This window comes from Balaenoptera musculus, chromosome 7 (assembly GCF_009873245.2).
Source record: "Balaenoptera musculus isolate JJ_BM4_2016_0621 chromosome 7, mBalMus1.pri.v3, whole genome shotgun sequence".
Lineage (NCBI taxonomy): Eukaryota > Metazoa > Chordata > Mammalia > Artiodactyla > Balaenopteridae > Balaenoptera > Balaenoptera musculus.
The window spans coordinates 90,818,921-90,845,987 of record NC_045791.1 but is presented as its reverse complement, the minus strand read 5'-3'; the positions used below and the strand labels follow the sequence as shown (position 1 = coordinate 90,845,987).

General features: G+C 37.4%; 1 protein-coding gene across 1 annotated transcript in view; it reads left to right on the top strand.

Moving 5' to 3' along the window:
• Positions 1 to 27,067, top strand: part of BARD1 (BRCA1 associated RING domain 1) — a 75,443-nt gene that overhangs the window by 12,186 nt on the left and 36,190 nt on the right. The window contains exons 3-5 of the mRNA XM_036856924.1: positions 3,182 to 3,330; positions 16,326 to 17,287; positions 26,864 to 26,944. Of these exons, the coding sequence (XP_036712819.1) occupies positions 3,182 to 3,330; positions 16,326 to 17,287; positions 26,864 to 26,944 (1,192 nt within the window). The remainder of the gene's footprint in view (positions 1 to 3,181; positions 3,331 to 16,325; positions 17,288 to 26,863; positions 26,945 to 27,067) is intronic.

Sequence of the window (27,067 nt, the reverse complement as noted above, 5' to 3'; positions counted from 1 at the left end):
TTATATTGGATTAGGGTACTCACCCTGATGATCTCACCTTAACTTGATCATTTACAAAGACCCTATTTCCAAATAAGGTCACATTCACAGGTCCTAGGGTTTAAGACTTCAGCATCTTTTGGTGGGACACAATTTAAGCCATAACAGTTATTATAAAATTATATCCATTAAAGCCCTGGCTGAGAGGTTAGAATATTAGGTTTTCATCTCATCTTATTTCTTATTCAGGAGGAATCAATTAAAGGAGTGAATGTCATAGTTTAATTGTCTGAGACAGGGTTGATATATCCTCCTTTGAAACTTTTAATTATTTCAAGTTATGACTGTGATTATCTGGCATGCACAGACTGCAATATGAAGTTTAAGCACATGTGGAAGTAATTTACTGTATGACTTCAGTGGGCTGGGGATGTGTGGAGGGCAGCTATGCTTGGGGTCCCAATTTTGTTTCTAGAAACATAGGTCTGTTACATAGGGCATATCCAGCAGGAGGATGGGGTAGGAAATAGTATCTATTGCCTACCTGATGTCTCCATCTGGATGACGAAATGGATTTCAGACTTGATATGTTCAGAGCAGATCTGTTGATCATCCTCCCCTTTACCCTGTTCCTGCCTCGGTAATCTTCATAGCAGTAACTGGTGCCACTGGAATAAATGGAATAAATGGTATCAAAGTTGCTCAAAGCAAAAACCAGTAGTCATACCTGGTTGCTATTTTTCTTCCTTATCCCACGTCATTAAGTTCTGTCAGTTTCACCTCAAAATGTGCCCTAAATCTTGAATTTTCCCACTTTTCTCTATATTTACTACTGTTTATACTTTGGTCCAAGCCACCATCAAATTATCTCTCCTCAGACTATTGTCAAAAGTTCATAGCTGGTTCGCTTCCCCATTTTCTACGTTCTTGTGAGTGATCTCACAAGAGATCTTTTGGAAATGTAAATCACGTTCCTATCATTACGGCTCTTAAAGTCCTTCAGTGACTTCCTATTACAATCAGAGTGAAATCCAAACTCTGCACTGAGGCCCACGAGACCCTGCGCAGGGCCCAGTCCTTGCCTGCCTCTCGGACCGCACGTCCCTCTGGCTCACACTGTTCAGCCGCCTTCTCCTTTTAGTGCATTAACACATCAAACTCACTCCTGCCCCAGGACTTTTGCACTTACTATTCCTTCCATCTAGAATGTACTTCTGCCAGATTTTTGGGAGGCTAGCTTTTCATCAGTTCCATTTCAGCTCAAATATTACCTCCTCCAAGAGGCCTCCCATTATTCCTGTATAAAATTTTGGCCACTCCCTGTCTTCACTCTGGAGCAAGCAGATTTGTTTCAGGGGTTGTACTCACTGTATATGACAGATTAGTGACAAATCTGGAACATAACAAACTTGAAATTGTATGTAATGAAATTGTATGTAAAGCTTGTGTATGTGTGTGTGTTTCATACATTTAATTGGATTCTAAAGGGGTCTGTGACTTAAAATGGCCAATGAAAGATTAAGAGAGGCATGAGAACATCTTAAAAGAGAAAATGGTCATCTGTATATGAACAGAGGAAAGAATTGATTCAGTGTAGTTTTGGTTCATTTTCATTATATGATGCCAAGAATTAGGGTAGCTGTTTGTATTCTTTGCAGATTTGGAGATAACGTAAAGCTGCTGAGCAGTGCTATAAATGCCATGAAGTTTTGTTTTTATTCTTTTTTTGGGGGGGGGGGGGGCGCCGCGCTGTGCGGCTTGCGGGATCTCAGTTCCCCAACCAGGGATTGAACCCGGGCCATGGCAGTGAAAGCCCAGAATCCTAACTACTAGGCCACCAGGGAACTCCTGCCATGCAGTTTTAAAAGATGGTTTTGATATGTCGCAGTGCAACTGAAGCATTGGAGTCAAGGGGAGGTTGGAGGGAACACAGTTTTTTATCTTACTGACATGTTCTGCTAGCTTCAGAATACTTTCATGCCAATCCCTAATAAAAGTAGTCCATGAACTCTCTTTAAGACGTAAGTTTAAAAAAAGAAAGTCTTTAAGTCATGTGGCAGGGGGACCCAAACTTTTTGGTCTCAGACCACTTTACACTCTTGAAAATTGATGACCCCAAAGAGATTTTGTTTACTTGTGTGTGTATTTCCCATATAAAACTGAGACATTTAAAAAATACTAATTCATTTAAAAATAACAGTAAAAAACCCATTACATAATAACATAAATAACACTTTTTAAGGAGGAATAACTATTTTGCAAACTAAAAAAAAATAGAAGAGTGGCACTGTTTTTACATTTTTGCAGATTTCTTTATTTTGCTGAGTAGAAGACACGTTACATATTTGGAAGGGCGCTCCATTGTAAGAATCCTCTGGCCCTACAAACGAGAGGGTCACATGAAAAGGGATGTAGTGTTTGGAGTAGATGTGGCTTTTACGACTATTATATTACCCAGTCCTGCTAGAGCCCATCTGGTGAAGCTAAGGGAGGTGTGGATTTAGAGCTTTCTTATTTCAGGATTCACAGATAGGCTTCAGGGGGGATTGTGAACAAACGCTTGTGCACATCTTCATCAGAGTCACAAAGCGTTTGTAACCCCCAAAGTTAGGAGAAACCTTTCTAACTATGAGACTGTAACTCTTGGACATATAACCCAAGGTAATTTAATTGAGTCTACAGGTTATAAAAGTACCTGAAGGAACCAAACATCTTTTCTCAAAAACTAAAGCCTTTAGACACTTGTACAAAAATAAAAGAAAAAACACCTTTCCCCATTTCTTTGCAGTAATTTTAGGTATCTCCATGAAGCACAGTGTTAGGTTTAGAGTAGGAAAGGTTGAGATGCATGGCTTACATGCATTAGGTACTAAATATTTTTTTTATATCTCCCTCTGTACTCTCACTCTTTAGAAACTATAGATTTATTTGCAGGGAAAAATTATGCAGACTGTTGTCTGGCCAAGTGTAGTCTCTACATAGCAAATTACATAAGCAACTTTAGATTTAGATAGGGTGTGTGTGTGTTTGTGTGTCAGTGTCATACTCTTTCAAAAACACTGTTTTAACTAATATTTTATAATTGACCATTGTTTATTAGAACAGCCTCTGCTTCATTTACTTCAGTTCAAACTGTTTATTCTTTTCAATTCAGATCCTGCTGAATGTATTGATCTCTATATATTTTTTGATCCTTTTTAAGTAATTGTGTAAGTGACTGCATTGGAACCGCATGTCCAGTGTGTTACACCCCAGCCTGGATACAAGATGTGAAGATAAATAGACAATTGGACAGCATGATCCAGCTTTGCAGTAAGCTTCGAAATTTGCTACATGGCACTGATTTTTCAGGTGAGAAATTTCACTGTCTCTCTTAGTTAAATAACTGACAAATTCATATTGATTTCATAAAGTATGTAAAATATGAATGACATATTTCAGATGTTAAGATTTATAGTGTTAGGAATCATTTTGAGAGGTGACAGATACCTTAGAGGTAATTAGGTCTGACTCCCTTATTTTATAGATGAGAAACCAGGGTCCAGAGAGGTTAAATGATCTTGCCTGAAGTCACACATGCAGTTAGTACCAGGAGCAGGAGAAATAGAGCCCGTTTCTTCTGATTGTCAGTCCAGAGACTTTTTCACCACCTATACTACCTGCTTTTTACAGTTATAATAATTTCTGTATAATATCTATGGAATAGTGATTTTGTCCTTAAACTCAGTTAACTATTATTTCACAAGATAGAATACAACCTTTGGGGTATCACTTTTCTACAAATTAGTTAGATTAATTTTGCACATTTTTGAAAGAGCAAAAATCTAATATTCATTTTCTTTTCTATTTAAATGGAGGTTAATGTTTTTCAAATTGTTCTTACACTCTGTGTATTAACTATATATTTTCCCATTGTGCTTTCTGCTGAGAACTAATTAGCTGTGGAAAGCAAGTAAAGTGTTTTGAATCTTCATAATCAGATATTGAAATTGTCTTTTTGTTGACCAGATAACATCATTTTAGCTTGTGTTTATGGGAGAACCTTTTCTTGACTGGCAGGATGCCATGAATGATTGATAAAGCTTATATAAAATGGTTGAATTTCTGTTTTGAAAACTTTTGATCTTAGTTTTCCAACATGATGTGTTATTGTCAGCTACTAAAGGTGAAGTTGATTGGGCAAAATAAAGAAATAAGGCAACTACTTTGAGTCTTATTGACAAGGTCCATATTTCTGAGAAGAATTTAAATCGCAGTTTACCTAAGAAATGTTTTCTTCGTCTAGTTTTCTGATTATTGTATTAGACTCCATTCTTCCATGACAAAATGTGCTATGGTGATAAAGTTTTACTGATTTTCAGATGTAATTATATATGCACATGTTTTAAAAAGTACTTTAAAAAAATGATATGTAGTAAACCTCTTTAACAGCACAGTGAGGAAAAGTTTTATTAGTTCCTCTGTATTGTTTTCCTTCTTTATCAAAGACAGTGCTGATAGTGTTTTATTTTCTGTTTAAAACAGATTAGTGTATGATCCGTTCCCCCTCCCCGCACCCCCTTACCATCGATTAAAACAGGAGTTCTTAATTAAGAGTCCATGCATCTTTAGCAGTGAATTAGCTAAAGTCGGGGGGAATTAGCGAGTCTCTTGAGTTAAGTGTACAATATGAAAAATGTTCATGTCTATGTGAAAGTGGCTTTCCTCAGATTCTTTTTTTTTTTTTAACTTTTTTTTTTTTAATTATTATTTATTTATTTATTTTGGCTGTGTTGGGTCTTCGTCTCTGTGCGAGGGCCCTCTCCAGTTGCGGCAAGCGGGGACCACTCTTCATTGCCGTGCGCGGGCCCCTCACCATCGTGGCCTCTCTTGTTGCGGAGCACAGGCTCCAGATGCGCAGGCTCAGTAGTTGTGGCTCACGGGCCCAGTCGCTCCGCGGCATGTGGGATCCTCCCAGACCAGGGCTCGAACCCGCGTCCCCTCCACTAGCAGGCAGGTTCTCAACCACTGCGCCACCAGGGAAGCCCTTTCCTCAGATTCTTAAAGATGTGTGGTCTGTTAGGAATGTTGGCCATGCATTGACATTTGGGTGTTATCTATATTTTTTCTGTGGCTGTCATGATGTTTGATTCTTCTTCAGTTGCTGTAGAGTAATACATTAGCTTGCTAGGGCTGCTGTAAGAAAGTACCACAGACTGGGTAGCTTATCAACAGAAATTTATTGTCTCACAGTTCTGAAGGCGAGAAGTTCTAAATCAAGGGCTAGGTGAGTTTGGTTACTTTGAGGTCTGTGAGGGAGGCGTGTGTTCCAGACCTCTCCTTGACTTGTAGAAGGCGGTCTTCATGTTCACATGGCGTTCTCCATGTATGCGTGTTTGTGTCAAATTTCCCTTTTTTGTAGGAACACCATTCATATTGCATAGAGCCCCACTTTCCTCATCTTTACCAATTATATCTGTAATGACCCTGTTTCCAAATAAGGTCATGTTCTGAGGTAATGGGATTAGGACTTCAATATATGAATTTTGGGAGGGGCACAGTTTAACCCATAAACAAGTAATGTGACATTTTTAATGGTGATAATGGGGGAGCAGAATAACCTTCAGTGGGTTGATTGTAGTCAGTTACCACATGCCGGGGTACTGCGTACCATGTGGTGCAAAGAATTAGATGACTCCTCAAGAAATTTTGCTGTAGTTAGTGATGTTTGAATTATCAGTATGGTTTTCATATTTTGTGGACCATGGAATATGAAATGCCTTAATATTTCATCATTAAAAAAGATATTTAGGAAAATTGCTGAGTTGAGAACAAGTTTTTGTGTGGGACCTGAGGCCTTTTGGAATGCTGTCTTTCTCATCTCAGAGGAGAGGTGGAGTTTGGGGAGAGAATTATGGTGATTCACTTTCCAAAGGCCATTTTGTGTTCATTTTCCTTATTATAATGAATAATAATTACATTAGTCATTACCAGACTTTAGCTGTGCTGGCTTTAATATTTTACTTATTTTAAGATGAATTGAAATTTCACTGATTGCCTAACCTATAATCAGAATTTTAGGATCTTTATTCTGTAGGTGAGGAAATTGAGGGCCTAGGTTAAGCAGGGTGGTCATGCTGTCAGTTTCTTGCTTATTGTTTTATCATTTAACACGGTGCTTTTGTTAGAATTGTGGGCATTTGTTTTATTTGTTGAATTGTGTTGGAGAAAAATTGGCAGTGTTAAGACTAATTCGTATCCTAGAGACTAGACTTAATTAAAACAATTTTAAAACAAACTCTTAGGTTTTGGTTTCAGTAATCCATTTTATAATGGTGACATCATCCTTTGCTACATTTAGAGAAGATGAAATAAGTCTAGAGTATAAACATACACTCTTCTATCTGGATCTGTAATTTCCATGGTGCAAAGCGTTTTCTACTCGTTGTAAGTTGCATTGTTATCAACTTTTCCTCCTAAGGTCCCCCAAAACAAATTTAGCCTTGAAGGGCATTGGAGGTGTTTTCTTTCAGTATATCCCTTGGTTCCTTATAGTTTATCTGTTCAATATATTTCATGTATATATACCTTTATGTTAGTTTATTATCTAGCAAGTACTTCTAAAATTAAAGTATAAGGCAAACTAGGTGAATACGTAGAGGGAACTAATAGTTGGGGACGAATAACGGTTGATCCTCTTTATAATGAGGAAATTGGAAAATGATATCATTATAAAATAAAGGTATTAGATTAAGTGATTCCTGAGTTCTAGCTCCAAAATCATATGGTTCTGTTAAATAGTCAAGTGCTGAAGATGATGAATTAAGCGGAATGGTTGGACATCTCCCACATTTTCTATATTTATTTTTTTAAACCTGTAGTTCACAATTCGTCTTCCAAATGAACCTTGTTACTTTCATTTACTATAAAATATATAATTACTATAATTAAGATGGGTAATTAGGAAGAACTTGTTAAATCGTGGGCATAGTATATAGTATATTGGAGATAAAGAAGCTTGATTTATAGTAATACTTTCTCAAATGAACTTCTAAATACTTGAAGAAATTTTTGTTGGTTCAGTGTACTTTAAAGAGAAGAGGTTGTCTGTCATAAATTTTTCTGACAACCGTTCATGGATAATTTTACCTTATTCTTTAAAACGTAGTCTGCTTTCTACCAGTGGCGTTAAATTTAGAAGTTTTTATTTTCTCTTGCCCCCTATCATATTAAATCAGACCTTGCAGGTGCTGGTTAGGTTTTGTGAAGCATATGTTGGTGTTGGTGACATTAAAAAAAATGCTTTGATTATGCTTTCATAGGATCCCAACTTTCCTTTCTGTTTTCTGGTTTTGGGAGAGATCCTGGTCTTTCTGTAGCGAATTACATAGTGTTTCATATATGCTATGACTTTTTTATAATAGATGAAGATGAGCATTTGAATAGCTGTGTGGCTGTTGTTTTGTTTTAAATAGAACTGAATACTTCTTAACTTACAAAATAATCATTCTTTAGTGAAGGCGTTAATGTTGCACAGATGGTAGCAAAGTACTTTCCTTTGATTTTTAATAAGGGACTAGTCTGTCAAAGAGATTTCTCAACTTCTGTTGTGAAACCTATAATAGAGAATAATTTGAAAGGCACACAGTGTACATCATTATAATCCTTTGATGTAGATTAATGATAGCTAAATCACATTTTCTAATTGCCTCCCTTTTCTGTAGTTTATTACTAAATTTTAAGAAAAACACTTGGCCAAGCAGCTCCTTAGCAACATGTGTGTGTGTGTTCCTCGAAATTTTGTGGTATACTCAGAAATATTTAAATTCAGAGAGTAGAATTCTTTTAAAAATGTCATCATTAAGAAATTTACTATGTAGAGGAGGGACCAATATTTTTCTTCATGAAATGAGTATGATAATTTATCATGCTTAGAAGCATTCACCCGTAAAAACGGTTGTAGCTGTTAGTAGTATGATTTATGTTCCAGCAGTGGGGGTGTTTTTGCTTTTTACAGTCTTAACTTAGCTATACTGTGCAAAATCCAGAACTTAAAATCATGCTTGCTGTAGTGGTTCTTGCTAAGTTAGGACAAGATGCATAATCAAAATCTTCTTAAGTAAATTTATTACTGGATGATTAGTGAGATTATTGTGTACATGTAAACTACATAAATATATGCTCTCTGCATTTACTCCTTTGTAAGTTAGGAAATATGTGCTCCTGAGTTTGAAGTTTTGTTGTCTTTTTAGATTTAGATTTTTTAGTTGATTGAGTGTGTTGTTACTACCTACAAGCCTTAATTTTCCTTTAAAATGCCTAATTCTGCATTTTGAAAGTTTTATAAGTGTGGAGGACTTCAGAATTCGACATTGTTTTTAAATGAAAATGTCATCAGCTATGTTTAATAATAAATTTTAAAAAATCAAGTACGAGTTTTTACAGACTACCAGAGGATTAACCTTTAAGTCTTTGTAATCCTGAGTCTTTCTTAAAAAGTAATCCTGATAACATTTCATTTTGACCTTTTCTCTAGTCTCGAGATTATGTCGGAAAGGACTTGGTTTTGAAATCTACTTGTCACTGCAGAGAAAAGACCTTGTTGAATTTAGACATAAAGTCTGTGTGAATGGATCCTCATTCTGATTGTTTTTATTTCCAAGATCCTGTCCTAACAGCACTTTTCTGAGCAGGTGGTGTTCAGTTCGGATGTAAAAGGGTGACAGAGGGTCTGCTCTTATTCGGATACCCACTCCTCCTTCCAGCTGGGTTTATCATTTACTGACTTTTCAGTGCAGTGCTTTCCTTTTCCATTTCCAGGAGGAAGGGATAGCTTCTTTGAAGTGGAGTGGAGTTTGAATTCTTTTGCTTAGCAGGGATCATATCCCTGAAATTTCTACAGAGATAAATGCTAATTGTTTTTCAAAATCCACTGTTTCATTTTTTTCTTGTCTGTTTAAAGTGCTGTCTTTTACTTGGCAGATCTATTTATAAAGATAGGACTTTTGTACTTAAGAAACATGAGGTGAAAGAATAGGCAAAAGAGATTTTGAATTTTAGAGAAGACCTGAGATTTTAGTTTATTAATCTTCTTGTGTATTAATAATTTTAAACTGATAAAATAATAAAGTGTTCTGTGTGAATAAAGAATATCTAAAAGGAATTCAAAAAATAATATTTCATAACTTCCTTTTCTTTTGCTAATATTTTAAGACATGAGAAATGTTGAAATGTATTCCCAGAAACAATAAGAAAAATGAAATTAAAATTATGTTGTCTCTTTTAAGTATGAAAGCTTTGTAGGAAGAGCACACTTGACAATTTTATATAACACTGTAGTAACGTCAGACACGCTTATTCCCTACACAGTGGCTGTTACCAGTACTTAGGCGAAAGATGCACCGGTGGCTGTTGGTTTTCTTCTTAAAGTAACTTAGTGTTAGAACTTGGTTCATTAAGATTTTCCTCTTGATTCCATAATGTAAGAAAACTGTTATACAGAGTTCTCTTCAGCTTCAATGAGGAGTGACCTCTCAGGAGAAAAACATGATGCAAATAATGTCCTTTTTCCTTCTTTTTTAAAAAATAAGACAAATAAAACATATTTCAGTTGTCCTAGTTGGTTATAGGAGATTCAGTCTGTGTTAATTTGGAGAATGAGTATCAGGCAATATGAAATTATTTGTTAGTCACTGTCAATCCTGTCAGGTGGTGGTGGTCGTGGTGATGGAGTTTTTTCCAGTTTCCCTGCCTTTCTGGTGTTCTTTTTTGTACCTGAAATGGCCTCTTGATAATCCAGTTTGTGTGGAGAGAAGAGCACTGGATTGGGAGTTCGGAGACTCCCTTCCTCTCCTTTTTTAACTTTAATGCCTCATATTTAAAATGAGAGAATTGGACAGGTGATCCTCAAGATTTCTTCTAGCCCTTAAATTGAATTCTAACCTCCCTTGTATAAATACCTGTCAAGATTTAAGAGAGGATATCAGATAATTTATTCATCAGTTCATCAATGTTTTCTGAGCACGATTTATGTGCACACCTCTGTGCTGGGCTGACCTGGGTTGGTTTTACCTGCCTGTATGGGGCGAGAGAAGAGAATTTTAAGGGAATATTTTTTAAAGAAAAGTGAATGGGCTTAAAGGCAAAAACAAAGCAAGAGAACCTGAAGAGGGATCACTGCCAGAATCAGAAAGGGAAAACTGTACAGTTCAGCACTATTTCTGGAGCGTCTGTTAACAGGCAAGATCGGTAGGTCTGAAAAAATACAGTACATACAAAGATTATACTATATGTGTGTAGAGAAAGACTCACTTCTCCTTTGTGCCTCCTCTACTCACACTACTGTGTTACATACAGTACCATTTCACTTATGACACCAGATGTGTGGGTTTTCCACACATCATGCCATTCTGTGACATCAGCTGGGTGTCCTACAGTTTACTCAATTCTGACACTGTCCACCTGGAGATAGTGTCAGATCTTACAGGTTAAGAGTCCCACAAGACCGCCCCCCCCCCCCCCCCCCGCCTCCACTCCCCACCCCCACCCCCACCCCCAGGTGCAAATCTCAAGTCCAGGTTGTGCTTCTGACCAACTGGCTATAGATTGGAAGCTCCCATCAACTCCCCAGGTTTGAATAATTTGCTAGAGTGACTCACAGAATTCAGGAAAACGTTTTACTTACCAGATCACTGGTTTATTATAAAAGGCTATACCTCAGGAACAGCCAGACGGAAGAGATGCACAGGGCTAGGTGTGTTGAAGGCGCAAGGGGCTTCCATGCCCCCTCTGGGTGTGCCGCTCTCCCAGCAGCTTCGCACGTTCATCAACATGGACGCTCTCCAACCCTGTTTTGGGGGTTTTTTAATGGAGACTTCTTTACATAGGTATGATTGATTAAATCATTGGCCATTGGTGATTGGCTCAACCTCAATCCCTCCTCTCTTCCTGGAGGTCAGAGCTGGGACTGCAAGTTCTAACCCTATAATCCGGGTTGGTTCCCTTGGCAACAAGCCCCCATCATTAGGGGCTTTCCAAAAGTCACCTCATTAACATAAACTCAGGTGTGGTTGAAACGGGGCTTGTTCTGAATAATAAAAGACACCCATTTCACCTTTTTCATTGGAGCTATTTTGGGAACTGGGAACACAACTAAGTATAACAAAAGATGCCCCTGTGGTTCATAAAGGAAATTACAAGGGTTTTAGGAACTATGTGCCTGGGACAGTGGACAAAGACCAAATATATATTTCTTGTAAATCACAATATCACATATAGTGTGTACTTAGTGAAACTTTTGAATGTTTACTTAGTGAAAACATGTGAATTCAGTTCATATGAATTGCCAGCTCTATCACCAATTAGGTATATAACTTCATGAAAGTTTTATTTTCTATTTGTTTAATTTACCTAAGAAATATAAGAGAACATTCTCTTAGCAACTGATTAAGCAATATAAAAGTGTATAAAGTGTGAAAGTCCCCCCATCACCCTTTATCCCCCACCAAAAAACACAAAATCTTTTTCAGAGGTACTGTTTTCATTGTTTAACCTTCCTAGTCTTTCTTTTACGAATTTATGAAAATATTTGGACATAAACACAATAGAATTTTTAAAATGTAAATAGGGTTGTGCTACACTTAAAGTGTCTTGGGGATGTTTGCATGTTAATTGACATGTATCACGGCTACATAAGATTTTGTAATATAAATGCTCCGTAGTTAACTGATTTCCAGTGAGTGAACACTGACTTTTTTCCTAATCTGGGCTATTACAAATATGGCTGCAATTAACACACATCTATGTTTGCAGGCAGGCACATGTATGAATATTTTGTATATTTTGTAAGATAGGTTACTGGAGGTAAAGTTGCTTTGTGAAAGAGCATGTGCATGTAAAATTTGCAAATATTTTATCACATTGCCCCTGAAATTCCTTAGTGCAGTGCTGCATCTTTGATGATACTTGGCAAAGAGCCTATCATGGCTTCCTGCACGTACAGGGGGTTGCAATACAGGAAAGGAGCTCTGAGCTTTGGGGAACTGACTGTTTTTATAGTAAGCAGAAATAGGCGTGCTTTTTTTCCCCTGGGGAGACGCTACTGCATCCCTCACGGTGGCTTGCTGCAAACACAGCCCTGAGAAATGGCCTGGGTAAAAAGCAGCCAGGGCCTTGCCTTCTTGGTACATCCTGCAAGAGTGTGTAAGGATGTTTAGGAGCCCGGGCGGCCTGTCTCTTCCAGCATCAGTGTTTTTTCTCTAGGTGCCTTCAGTGGTGTAAGCCAGAAACATATGAATTGTTTTTGTCACCTTCTCCTTTATTCATTTCATCACCAAATCCTGTAAATCTTATCTCCTAAATATTTTTCAAATAATTCTACTTCTTTCTTTTTCTACTATCACCTCCCCAGGCTGTCATCTTCTACTTAGACTCCTATTTCGGCCTCTTAATGATTATTCTTGCATCCACTCTTGCCTTCTTCCGACCTATTCTCCCACACTCAAGCCAAGCGGGATCTTTTAAAAACACAGGTGTAGTCATGCCACCTGATTCATATAAAGCAATTTATTGGTTTTGTATTGCTCTTAGCATAGGATCGAAGTCTTTAACATTGCCAGCAAGAACCTGCACGGTCTGGCTATTGCTTTATAGTCTTCATCTTTAAACCACTTTCTTCCTTGGTCTCTCTGCAAGGCCAGTATACTGGTTGTCTTTTAGTTACTGAAATATATCATACGCCCTCTTGCTACTGGGCTTTAAGCATTTTATCATCTCTCCCCTGCCTATTTGTTTAGTTAATTAGTAGCCTTTTAGGTTTTGTATTTTACCATTTCTACTGCTACAGTGCTTGTTAGAGCCACTGTGATCTTTCTAGTGGATGATAGCTATGTAATTGGTCACTGTGTCCATTCTTTTCTTCTAAAGTTCCTTCTCAGTAGCAGCCAGAGTGATCATTCTAAAGCATAAAACATTATTCTCCCTGAATTGAGCCTGAATGAGATCCATCTTGCTTTAGCTGGATTATATGATCCCATTAATTTCATTCGTTTAGCAGGAGGTATTAATTGAACATCTACTATGTGTTAGACATTGAGTAGACACTGGGGAATGGCAGGGTAGAGATACAAACTTCTGCCTTCCTAGAGCTTATATTCTGATAGGACGAGACAGACAAGACACAAAAAGAGATGTAAAATAAGTAGGAGGTGAGAATTTGTAAATTTAAATAGAGTGTCAGGGATGATCTCACAAAAAATGTGACATTTGAGCAATGACCTGTAGTTGGTGAGAGAGTGAGCCATGCAGATATTTGGGGAAGAGGTCTCCAGGCAAAGGGTCAGCAAATGTGAAGGCTTTGAGGCAGAAGCATACCTCGTGTGTTTGAGGAACAACAGGGAGGCCCAGTGGCTGGAATGGTGAGGAAGGAAAGAACAGGAGGTGAGATCAGGAAGGAAATGGAGAGTCTGGTTATTTCTGACCTTTTAGACTAAAATTATGGCTTTTATTAAGAGTCAGTTTGACGGTCTTTGGTGGGTTTTAGTGACAGGATCTGACCAGTTATAAAAGGACCACAGACTGCTGTGTTGAGAATCGACTTAGAGCAGAGGAGGCAAAGACATCGTCAGGGAGAGGACAAAGGAGGGTGGGGCAGTAATCTAGTGAGACAGTATGGTACCGTGGTGGTAAGAGTGGAGGTGCAAAAAGTAGTCAGATTTTGGATGTATTTTTCAGGTAGAGCTGGTAGAACTTGCAATTTGCATATGGGATGTGAGAGAGAGAACAGAGACAAGTTTGACTCTTAAGGGTTTTGTCCTAAGGCATCTGAACTGATGGATGTGCCATTTACTGAGATGGAAAAATTGTAGGAGGAGCAAGTTTGGGAGGATGTGGACCAGGAGCCCAGTTTTGGTCATGTTTGGTGTGAGATACTTACTAGGAGTAGACATGCAGGTAGAGTCGTTAAGTAGGCAGTTGAATAGTGGAGCCTGGAGTCCAGGGGAGAGGTCTGGGCCGCACTTACACATTTGGAGTTGCCAGTGTATACATAAATAACTGCGTGTATGTTATATATATATACGATTATTAAGGGAGAGACGGCAGATAAAGTCCTGATCCCTCCCACTTCAGAGGTCAGTGGAATGAGGAGTACCAGCAAAAAAACCCGAGACTGAGCTTTTTATAGAATGCTTCTGCTTACCTGCCTGACTTCATTTCCCTCCATTTTCTGCTCCTTCTCCAAGTTCCAGCCACAATGGCATGCTATCCATTGAATATGCTAAACTTGTTCCCATCTTAGGACCTTGGCACTTACTCTTCCTTCTGCTTGGGAAACACTTTCCTAGATCCTTAAGTGGCTGCTTCCCTCTTGTCATTTAGGTCTCAGCTTAAAAGTGAGCTCCTCAGAGAGGCCTTTCTTCATGACCTTAGCTGAAGCAGCAGGTGTTTGTGCAGAAGAGTGCTCACTCACAAAATGTCACACCTTGTCTACTTAGGGACAATGGTTATTTTCTTTTTTAAAATTCTACCGAATCTTTGTGTTTTAATTCCTGATTATAAATACATATTTTTTTAAAAAAACTTTCTTTTATAGTATATAACACATACATCGTAAGTGTATAACTTGATGAATTTTCACAAACTGAACTTACCCAGAAGAATAAACAGTACTCTAGAAGCCCCTCTCATTGCCTGTTTCCAGTCACTGCCTCCTTTCCCCATAGGGATGATCACTGTTCTGACTTAACACGTTAGGTTAGTTACAGCTGTTTCTATGTTCTCTTTTATATCTGGCTTCTTTTGCTCAAGAGTATGTTTGAGTATATAGTTATAGTTCATTCATTCTTGTTACTTTTTCGTTTATATAGCTCGAGGTTATATTAGATGGTACCTGAAGAGTTGTGACTATTATCTTTAATTCCCTAGATTCATTTTGTCTGAAGTAAGTTGAAATCAGGTAGCGTAGTCCTTTCAACTTTGTTCTTCTTCAGTGTTGTGTTGGCCATCCAGGTCTTTTGCTTTTCCACATTATAGTTACTTTGCTTTTCCATGCAAATTTTAGGATTAGCTTGTCTGTTATTTTTTTTTAAAAACATACTGGAATTTTCCTTGGGATTATGTTACAGTCTATAAATCTGTCTGGGAGAATTGACATCTTAACAATAATGAGTATTCCAGTTCATGAACACGGTATGTCTTTCCAATTGTATAGGATTTCTTTCATAAATATTGTTAATTTTCAGCAAGCAGAGCTTGTACATATCTTGTTAGACTTGTACTTAAGTATTTTTTTGGTACTATTACAAACAGTACCAGATTTTTAAAAAATTTCAGTTTACATGTTCATTGTTAGTATACAGAAATACAGTTGCAGTTGAACTTGGTACATTGACCTTGCATTCTATGACCTTGTTACAGTCACCTGTTTTATTAATTTTTTTTAAAAGATTCTCTGGGATATTCTATATAGCCAATCAAGTCAGCTGTGAATAGATACAGTTTTATATCTTCCTTTACAATCTGTGTATTATCTTTTATTATCTTTTTCTTACCTTGGTGTGCTATCCAGGACTTTCAGTATGATGTTGAATAGGGATGGTGAGAGCAGACATCTTCACCTTGTTCTTGATGACAAGAACAAGATAATAGGAACAAAACAGTAGTTCCAGTCTTTCTTCATTAAGGATGGTACTAGCGGTGTGTAGTTTTGTAGATGTCCTTTATCAGGTTGAAGAAGTTTCCTTTTATCCCTAATGCTGAACCTTTTTAAAAATAATGAATGGATGTCGGATTTTGCCAGATTTTTTTTTTTTCTATATCTGTTGAAAAAAGTCACATGGTTTTCTTTTAGTTTGTTGATACAGTGAATTATATTGATTGATTTTCAAGTCTTTTTTTTAAATTAAGCATCAGTTAATAAGTCTTAATTTTTTTTGACTACTGCTTATTAAATCTCATACCTGCTTATCAGTCTGTTTATTTATTTAGTATAGCTTTTCTCCATGGCTCTTATCACTACCATACAGCAGACTGTATGTTCTACTTATTTATTTGTATATTTTATCTTTCCCAGTGGAATAAATATACAAATATTTATTTGTATATTTTGTCTTTCCCATGTTTCGTTCCCTGCTGTATCTCCAGCCACTAGAACATTGTCTGAAATAAAGTAGGATTCTGTAAATATTTGTTGAATGAGGATATCTGCTTTCAAGGAGTTCAAAATCTAGGAGGGAAGGAAGAAGTACACAAATAAAAGGTGATACACCTTAGGAGAACTATCAACAAAATTCTTTGGGAGCTCAAGATGGGAGAGATTAAGTCGTAGAGATTAAGTCGTGTAACAGATTTCTTTTCCTTTTTCCTATCAGATTTGAAAGAAGAAACATCTAGGAAAAGTTTATTTAGTGATGCAGAATATAAGAAGAATTCAATAAAAATGTGGTTTAGTCCTCGAAGTAAGAAGGTCAGGTATGTTGTGAGTAAAGTTTCAGTGCAAACTCAGCCTCCTGTGATAAGCGATGAAAATGCTCAGCAGGCCTCCATGTACGAATTTGTCTCTACAAGCCCTCCAGTGGATGTTTCTGAGAGGGCTAAGAAGGCTTCCACAAAATCTGGAAAAAAACAGAAAAAGAAAACTTTGGCTGAAATCAACCAAAAATGGAATTTAGAGGCAGAAAAAGAAGATGGTAAACTTGACTCCAAAGAGGAATTTAAGGAAAAGCTAGTATCCTTCTGTAGCCAACCATCTGTTATTGCTAGTCCGCAGATAAATGGTAAAATAGACTTACTAGCAAGCGGCTCCGTAACAGAATCTGAATGTTTTAGAAGCTTAACTGAAGTCTCTTTACCATTGGCTGAGCAAATAGAGTCTCCAGAAATTGAGAGCAGGAATGAAGAAGTGACTCCTGAGAAGACTCTCTGTGAAAACGATCTTACATCTAAGAAATCCTTGCCATCAGGTCATAATGGGAAACATGGGCGTCGCAACAGACGTTCCAGTCCTGTTTCTAAGAGATGTAGAAGCAGCAGTCCGAGCACCAGTGGAAATTCAGTTAAGCAAACAGTGCTCTCAAAAAACGTGCCATTGCCTGGATGTTCTTCACCACCTTCAAAGAAACTTACAGTTGGTGACACACTGAGGAGGAAAAGCAGTAATATATTAGATGAATCCATTAGCCTCTCACCAGGTACGCCCCCTTCTACACTGAATAGTCCAAGTTACAGACGAATGATGTGTAGTCCCTCAGCAATGAAGCTCTCGCCCAGTAGTCTTATGGCTATGAAAAGAAATCATCGAGGAGAGACTTTGCTCCATATTGCTTCAATTAAGGTAGGATGTTTACTCGAAAATACAACTTCAGAATGAGACCCAGTGTAAAACAGTTTCTTTGGAGTTTGTGGAAAATGATATAAGATTACTAGGCTAATTAACCTAACCAGATGTGATACTCCCTGTGAACCAGAGAAGCAAAAATTCATAAGGACTGTATCCCTACCTCAGAGCAGTGGCCCCTGGTCCTGAGGAGCGTGATCTTGCAGGAGAAAACCAGTATTTCCGTATTTTAGCTTCAGCTTTGCCAAGCGCTTTTATTTTCGTCTATTCCATAATGTTTTTTTTCAGTTTTCACCATTTTGTTTACCCATTCTTCTCATGTTTTATGGATATAGACAGACAACTGCCAAGTTACTGCTGGCAACACATCTTTATTACCTAACTTCAGAGCTCAGGGGCAGTGTGAGAGGGGATGAGCTTCTGTATTGTTGACACTCCTAGTGGGTACTGCCGGGATCTGGGAGGTTGCAAGACGTGGTCTGTACATTTCTCCAATGACCTGAAAATTTGATTGTCAGAAATGACTCCTGTGGTTCACCATAAAGGGGCTTCTCTGGGGCCCACAGTCAGCCCATTCCTTTTACTAGCCTATTCACTGAGTTACCTTTATTGCCTCTACACCTGGGATGCGGCAGTGTTCGTTTTCCGGAACCTGGCTAGTTGGCCGAGCATGTGGTGTACGTACTTGCAGTGGTTAATCTTTGAAATTGACGCAAGTGCTGCACGTAGAGGGGAGCAGTTAGCATCATAGCTTTATAGACTTTGGTCTGTGAATTCGTGCAAGTGTTATGAAAATACAGTATGGGAGAGATTACTACTAAATTAGCATAGCTTTTATGATCTTTCAGTAAATTTACGGGGAAACCCTTGGGTCCTTTGCATGGATAAGGAACTTTGGGAGGTCTGGAAAGAGCCCCTTGAGACCCTGAACATGAAGCTGGTGAGCAACATAAAGTGTCTGGGAAGAACATGGAGTAGGCATTGAGTCCAGGGATTTCTGTATTTTTCTGTGGAGAAAGGGAAAAGCACAAAAGTGAGTTTCTTCCAACGCTTTTTTTTTTCTTGCTTTATCTTCCAATAAATGATGAATGTAGGATCTCTACGCCTGATGCCAGTAAGGGGAGAACCTGCAACATGACTACTTTCTAGGCATTTCGTATCCTTTGAACAACTTGAATTTTTGGAGTTGGCTCTGGTTACGGTTTAGTCTGATTTTTGCAAAGCATGATTTTAAAAAGCAGACTATATTTTTTGTCCTCTTTGTTTTATTTATATATATGTGTTTGTGTGTGTATTATATAATATATAAGGTATAATAATCCTAACATTATAATGTTATTAATGCTTTATAGATGTAAGTAGCTAGCATAATAATAAATATTTTTTGTTCATTTTTCTGGCTAATACATACATGTAGACTGCTTTAGTTTCTACATTTTGCTTACTGGGAATTATTTTCAGACCAGCAGTTAAGCATCTGCTTTCATTGGTAGAGAATTTTTCACTCAATCATAAGAATCATTTATCTTTATTAGTGAGGATCTCTAGGACCTAGAGTCTAGGCCATGGTTTGGCAAATCTTTCTTAAAGGGGCAATTAGAGTAAATATTTTCGGCTTTTTAGGAATATAGTCTTAACTATTCAACTCTGTTTTAGTGCAAAAGTAGTCATAGATAATATGTAAACCAATAAAACTTTACACATGAAATTAGGTGTCGGGCCTACAGGCTATAGTTTATCTGTGCTTGGCGTAGGGTGTGGAAAAAAGCCCAGTGGAATCTTAAGACAGGAAAAAATGGTGGCATGATGCCATCTTGGTGAATTTTCTCCATTGATATGTTCAAGATTGCTTCAATACAAGTTTTGTCAGATTGTCATTTTACTTAGCAATTGTCTTGCCAGAATTAGAATTACTCATTTTGATTCTCTTGAACTTATCAAATACTATACTGTCATTCATTGGCAGATTCTGATATAGTACATTTAAGAAAAGTTAATTGATTTCTATTGTTTTTTAAAATGCCTATTTAACAATAATGTTCTCTTTTACAAATTTATTATAAGTTGAATGCATGTCCCCATCTCAGCTTGATTTTAATAATCAAACAAATACTTGAAGAAAAATCAAAGGATTTATCAGTATATTTATCCTTTTATAAATAGTATTCATTTCATTTTCTATCCTAATTTTTTTGTTTGCAACCGAGAATGAATAATCTGTGCCTACTTGAAAACCAAATGCTGCAATCCTGCTGTCTTGTTTATGCTTTGTATCCACCTACTTCAAAAAAGGATTTGAGGTGGCTCTAAAGTTAAAGCTACAGTTGGCCTCTGAACAAGGCAGGGGTCAGGAGTGCTGACCTCCACATAGTTGAAATCTTCGTGTAACTTTTGACTCTTAAAAAAGTTAACTACTAATAACCTACTGTTGACTGGAAGCATTATTGATAAAACAAAGTCGATTAACACATATTTTGTATATTATATGTATTATATACTGTATTCTTACAGTAAAGGAAGCTAGAGAAAAATGTTATTAAGAAAATCATAAGGAAGAGAAAATACATTTATGGTACTGTACTGCATTAATTAATTAATTAATTAATTAATTAATTAATTAATTAATTAATTAATTAGGGCTGTGTTGGGTCTTCGTTTCTGTGCAAGGGCTTTCTCCAGTTGTGGCGAGCGGGGGCCACTCTTCATCGCGGTGCGCGGGCCTCTCACTGTCGCGGCCTCTCCCGTTGCGGAGCACAGGCTCCAGACGCGCAGGCTCAGTAGTTGTGGCTCACGGGCCCAGTTGCTCTGCGGCATGTGGGATCTTCCCAGACCAGGGCTCGAACCCATGTCCCCTGCATTGGCAGGCAGACTCCCAACCACTGCGCCACCAGGGAAGCCCTGTACTGCATTTAGATAGCTTAAGTTTACGTCATCTGTTCATAAAATGAATTATCTGTCAGTACATGCATCAATGTTGTCTTATATGATACAAAACACTGTAGTTGGTATATGTATTACTAACACTAGACATCAAAAATGAAAAGCTATTGTGAAAGAGAAATTCATATTTATTTACAGGTATAATGATTCATGCATTGATAAGAAGCAGCAATATGATTGCTTTATGGTAGACTAGTGTAATTGATAGAGTTGCATCACTGTAGCCTAGCTATACACTATAAATGAATCATAAAATTTTATGGCCTAAGTATTACAGTCATATTCATATTACAGTATTGGAAACATTGTTACGTTTTTTTAAAAACCACTTACCTGTGATGATAGGCTGATGGGCAGTTTCTCCAATTACAAGAGAGAGGCATGCTGTACAGAGAGGCATCTTGTATGGTAACGTAATTCTGTGAGAGCCAAGGTATAAAACAGTAAGAAGACTAACACATTATTAATTTTATATTAAATATCACCTTATGTCTATGTAAGGATAAACTATTATCTACATATATTTTATGCATTCATGACATACCTAACGTTTCTTCATTTTTTTGATAGTTCTGTGCTACCTGGATTGTCTGCAAGTTTTTTCAAATTGTCGCAAATCTTCCAAAAACTTTCCGATATATTTATTGAAAAAAATGTGTGTATAAGCAGACCCGCACAGTTCAAATCTGTGTTGTTCAAGGGTCAGCTGTACTATAACATGGAACGAGGAGCAGGGAAAAGGAAAGAGTTACTGCAGCTGAGTCATGAATACAGACCTGATGACTTTGCAGGTAGCCAGAACAAATGAGTTTTTTTGCTGTCAGAGGTAGATTTTGTTGTTGTTATTGTAGTTGTTATTTTCCCCTGAAACATCTTGTAGACATGCAATGTCCACATTTTCCATGTTTCCCCCAGATCCTAAGTGTGCACTGTTGCACTGTGCGTGCCTGGTGGATGCGCTGAGGGCAGAGAGCCCCACGGTAGTTTTACTCTTCTGTTGGGCTAGTTAGCTTCCCTTGCTACAGTGATGGCTTTATAGAATGATCTTTGAACTTGGTCACGTCATTAATAAAAGTCTTTAATATCTTGCCCCAGACCTACCTCTGGGCATCTTTGTTGGCCATAGCTATCACCCTAGTGGAAGCTACCTGTATTTTCTTGTCCTGACCACTTGAAATAGCTTCCTATTGCTGTCATAACAAATTTCCACAAATTTAGGGAGTTAAAACAAGGCAAATTTATTTTCTTACAGTTTTGTAGGCCAGAAGTCTGGTATGAGTCTCACCACACTAAAATCAGTTCGTTGGCTATGCTACTTTCTGGAGACACTAGGAGAGAACCTGTTTCCTTGCTTACTTGGGTTGTTGGCAGGAACTGTGTACTTCCTTCTGGTTGTAGGACTGAGATCCTGTTTTCTTGCTGGCTTATAGCTGAGGGCCCTTCTCAGGTTCTAGAGACTGTCACATTCCTTGGTGTGTGGACCTCTTCCTCTGGATTCAGAGCGGGCAGCAGCAGGTGGAGTCCTGGCATTCCATCCTTCTGCCCCAGCCAGGAAGAGTTCACTGCTTTTAAGGACTCACGTGATTAGATGGGAGCCACTAGGACAGTGCAGGATAATCTTCCCCACCTCCAGGTCTCTACACTTAATCACGTTGCAGAGTTCCTTTTGTTGTGTAAGGTAACATAGTCACACGTCCCTGGGGATTAGAACGTGGACATTGTTGGTGGCAGTGTGGGTGTTGTCAGTTTTCATCCACATCACTGAACTACCTTCTCTGCTTTTCCTCTGTACTTAGTGCACTCAGTGCTCTGTATAACAGCCAGAGTCATCTGACCAAAGTCATAACTTGTCTTTTCTGTGCTGCCCTACCAATAACTTCCCGGCTCACTTAAAATAAAATCCACAGTCCTCCTTATGGCCTATACAGACCTCTGCTCAGATGCCACCTCTTCAGAGAGACTTTTCTAAACTTACCTAAAATAACAGTCTCTGCCATATGCTTAGCTTGTTTTGTTTTTCTTCCTATTATTATTTCTTGGCATCATTATTGTAGATCTCTTTGTTTCCTGTCTTTCTCTTTAGAAGGAGAGCAAGAGTTGTTTGTTCAGTGTTCTGTCTTCAGTGTCTAGAACATTGCCTGGTATGTAATAGATTGATATTTGTTGAATAACTGAGTGATCTTCCCACTTAGCCATGATCTGAACCCTCTTCTTCTGACACTGAACTTTAATGCTACCCATACTTGGCACATGTTCTTTTTTCTGCCTCTTATATCCTTTCCTCCGCATCTTTCCCTTTTCCCTAATGATCCTTTGTATCTAACCTTCAAAATCTAGCTTATAGCCTGCCTTCTGAATCAGTCTTTTTCACAATTCCCAGAGTTGGTTTTTCCTCTATGGTGACATTGCTTTGTTTGCATTTACATGTTTTTAGCTTTCTGTTTATTATATGACTCCTCAATTTGACTTTGTGGTTATGTGGAGTTTATTCCCCATTTAAAATGTAATTTCAAAATGTGAGTAATAACTTCATGCTTCAAACATAAGGATAAAAGTACTTACAGTGGGAAGGCTCACTCCCACTTCTGTCCTCAGCCGCCCTCTTGCTGAACAAGCCCTTTCTTGCTTTCTTGTGTATCTTCTGTGAATTTCTTTACACAAATATAAGTAAATGCTTTCCATATTAGTACACACTTTCTGTACATTCTGTTGTAGCATAGCGTTCCATGAATTTTTATTATTCTACTGGTCCCTTACTGATGGATGCCTGTGTTTCCATTGTTTTGCTTTTATAAACTGTGCTGCAGTGAGCAATCTTTGTTTCACATGTGAGCAGGTATATCCTTAGGATAAGTTCCTAGAAGTGGGACTTTTGGGTTAATGTAAAGCATCTGTTAACCTTATTTATCTTGAAACGGTCCATACTTGGCAGTAGAAGGCTCTTATTAAATATCCAGACTGCCTAAATATCAGGCTGCCTGAATGTAGACAGTTACTATATCATCAGCAGATAATGTTTATGTTCTCAGTTCTCAGATCCTTTTCTCCTCAGGATCATGGGCTTATAGGCCAGCCAGCTAGTTTTTGGACATTCAGTGACATTTGAATGCATACCTTAGACAGGATTATTTTTGAATTCTTTATTTATACATTTATTTTCTTACACTATGGAATTTCAAGCAGTATATTTATTAATACTGTGTCTGGGATGTTGTGAGTATCCTTATTCAACCAGAACAAAAGTTGAGATTCACTGTGCTCTCTTCATGCCCCCATGTTTGTACTTGAATATCTATGTCATCTATGGCTAAAGTGATTTTGAGAACATGATGTTATAAACAAGAGATTTTACGAGGAAACGTTATGCCTACATAGAAACTAAGATAAACACTCATTGTTTATTCTTCTGATTTAATAAGAAGAATCTTAGTATTTGACATTTCATTATACAGAGAGAAAAATTTGGTTTGTTATTCTGTCTTTTCACCTTTGCTTGAGAATCTGTTGATGCTGGAATAAACCGCCCCAAAGTTCTCTAGCACAGATTCTTCAAATGGTAATGATTACTCATAATTCATTGCCATAGCAGTGAATGTCTTAGAAATAGAAGAAAGGCTTGAAGTTGACATGCCATGATGTATTTAAGGTGCAGACATAATAGATAATATTTTGAAGGCAACTTACAAGGCATGGTATGCCTAACATAACAAAGGTGATGAGGATCTTTTAGGTAGAGAGAAAATCCCCTGTGAGGCATCTCCTTTAGGGTTTGACTTAGTAACCATTCATTATACCTTAAGGTAGTCATGTTATATTGTGTGTAAAATCATGTTATTACTTATCCTCCATACTGGCTTCCTCAGACAATAACAAAGGACTCAAAAGCAAACTGGCATCTGTGATATTTTCAAGATTTCAATTTCTAGAGCACCTCTTGGAGTCAGTCTCCATTTTTCCCTTTGTCACCCACCATCTTTGTAATACCAATAACTTACTGTCACGATGGCTAGGTTGTCCAAGTCATCTGTGAAATTATTTTATTCAGTAAATAACTAAGACACCCAGAAAATGTTTAATAAACTTTAGAGCTCCGTTCCAGACGACTAAACTTTTTTTTTTTTTTTAACAACACCTAGTTGCTAAAAGGAGAAATTTTAGGTACCTGGTTAGTTCATTTATGTGGAAAAGCTTAACTGTTTGGGTAAGTCATCATTATTGTACTTAATTGTAATGTCCTGTACTATTTTTATAAAAATATTTATTCTTAATAGTATTTTAGAAGAGCTAACCTTCATAAGGAAAAAGAGTTTTATTTGTGTGTGTGTGTATTTGTTTTTGGAGAGTTAACATACTACTGCCATATGCATGTATGAAGAATATTTCCTTTGAATGAAAGGTTAGCAATAAGAAAATTCAATGTGACACTCATGTTCCCTTATTTTCAGCCTTTAAGGTTTTATTTGAAAACACCGAGTCTGTTTAAAATTTTTTATAAGCCTTGGTAAATACTTTTTTCTTAGATGTTTTTTTCCCCCCCTGTGGTTTTAAGAGAATCTCAATTATTCTTTTAAGTTGTGAGAAGCCTAAAAGTGAGTGCTTATTACTCAGAAAATATTCTGTTTGAGAAGAAAGTAATTTAAAGAAATCAGAAGCAGAAGTTAATTTGTTTCCTGGAAACTTTATATTGGTTCAAGCTTATGCAGTTACTGTGGACCCTATCTAATTATCATAATTTTATTTATGTGCATGACATTAAATTTACATAAAGTAGAAGGAGAAAATATGACAAACTTTTAAGTACTAGGGAGGAAAAAGCAGATCGGGTATAAAAAGCAAGCAATTTGCAAATCAGCTATACATTTCAGGGAAGTATAGGGGTAAAATGTTAACAGAAGACACCTTTGATAATATGAAGAGGTGACATGAAAGAAAAATACCACTGGCTAGCAACCTGAAAAGAGATTCTGCTTTTAGCTTCTAAATTGTCACTAATTGTCTCTGTGACTCTTCCATGGGACTCTTCCATTCCACAGTTGTGTTTATATTATTTTACAGGCTTCTTTAGGTTAATATGTTTTTTTTTTTTTTTTAATTTATGTATTTATGGCTGTGTTGGGTCCTCGTTTCTGTGTGAGGGCTTTCTCTAGTTGTGGCAAGCGGGGGCCACTCTTCATCGCGGTGCGCGGGCCTCTCACTGTCGCGGCCTCTGTTGTTGCGGAGCACAGGCTTCAGACGCGCAGGCTCAGTAGTTGTGGCTCACGGGCCCAGCTGCTCTGCGGCATGTGGGATCTTCCCAGACCAGGGCTCGAACCCGTGTCCCCTGCATTGGCAGGCAGACTCTCAACCACTGCGCCACCAGGGAAGCCCGGTTAATATGTTTTTGTGATTGCCATGTAGAATTAGACTGAGGACATTTTTGAGAAAGTTTACATGTATTTTTTTGTGGATACTTTCATTTTGAAGGTCAGGAATGTGCATGGTTCTGGCAGTTCATCTGCCCCAATATTCATGGGATCGTTTAAAAAAAATCAAATTTGTATCTTGACAGATTTTCCTGAGCTCATTTGGAACTGACTTGAATATAGTGCAAAAGTTGCTAAGTGTATGTTAACTTGCTCTAGAGGTGTAGAATTTGTACCTCTAAGGAACTATGGGAAATATTTTTTTTATTGGAAGTGGGCCAATTGGTTTGAAACATATAGAATACTTGTTTTTTTAGGCCCATTTAATATTTAAGGTCATTTTGCTAATTTAGGATCTTAAAAATATATGTTGTATGCAGGTTTGTTTTTTTTAGAAAACTGAGTAAGCTACCATCTTAAGATTTGCTGTATTTGAGAGGTAGTCTGAAACAATCCAATAAAAGCAAATGTTACTGTATTTAGGGGACTTAGTGACTTCTACATTTTTCAAACCAATAGAGAAAAACTCATTTCAGAGGAGTGCTGGGGCTGGGAGTGGTAGGAGAGAGGAGATGTCCTTCTCCCTAAAGAAGCTCTTCTCAAAACACAACATTGGCATGTATAACTTTTGTCATATGTAACTTTTATTTATTCAGCCTTTTTCAGAGTAAGCTGTCGGTTATTTTGGAGAAAATAAGCTTTGCTTTTGCCTAAAAAATATCTTTGAGCAAATAAGGTGAATATAAACTAAATTAATATCTTGAGGGTAAGTGGATTAACTGCCAATAAGACAACAGTTTTTGGCTTTCTAACATTGGTTTCACTGAGCAGCCCTCTTGGCTTTAATTTTGTTTTAAACAGAAATCAGAAACCATTTTCATGTATGCTCAGAAAGGATGTTTTTCACAAACGAAATGGTGACTTTAAAAACTTCATTTTGATCAGGTGATCTTTGGCTAGTGTCCTTGGTATTTTGAAATGAATTTTGATACAGGTTGCTAATAGCAGAGATTTTGTACTCTGTATTCAGTGATGGACCACATGGCTTTGACGAGTTGGCACCTCAGAACAATCCATGCATACATAGCTTACTAGTTATTGACTCATGAGCAATAGGCATAGAACAGAGAAGATTTAAATTTTATCTTGAAGATAAAATCTTAAATCTTAATTTTTTTTTTCTTTCCTTGATGATTTTTAATTTCTTTCTACCTTTTCATTTTTCTACTAGGGCGACATACCTTCTGTTGAATACCTCTTACAAAATGGAAGTGACCCGAATGTTAAAGACCATGCTGGATGGACACCATTGGTAGTTTTCTAGTTGTTTGTTTTTATTATCATTCTGTTTATGTTTTATAGTTATTATAGTTTATAGTTATGTAGTCATCTATATATCATCCTCTACCACATATACAATCTCTTTTTAATCTGA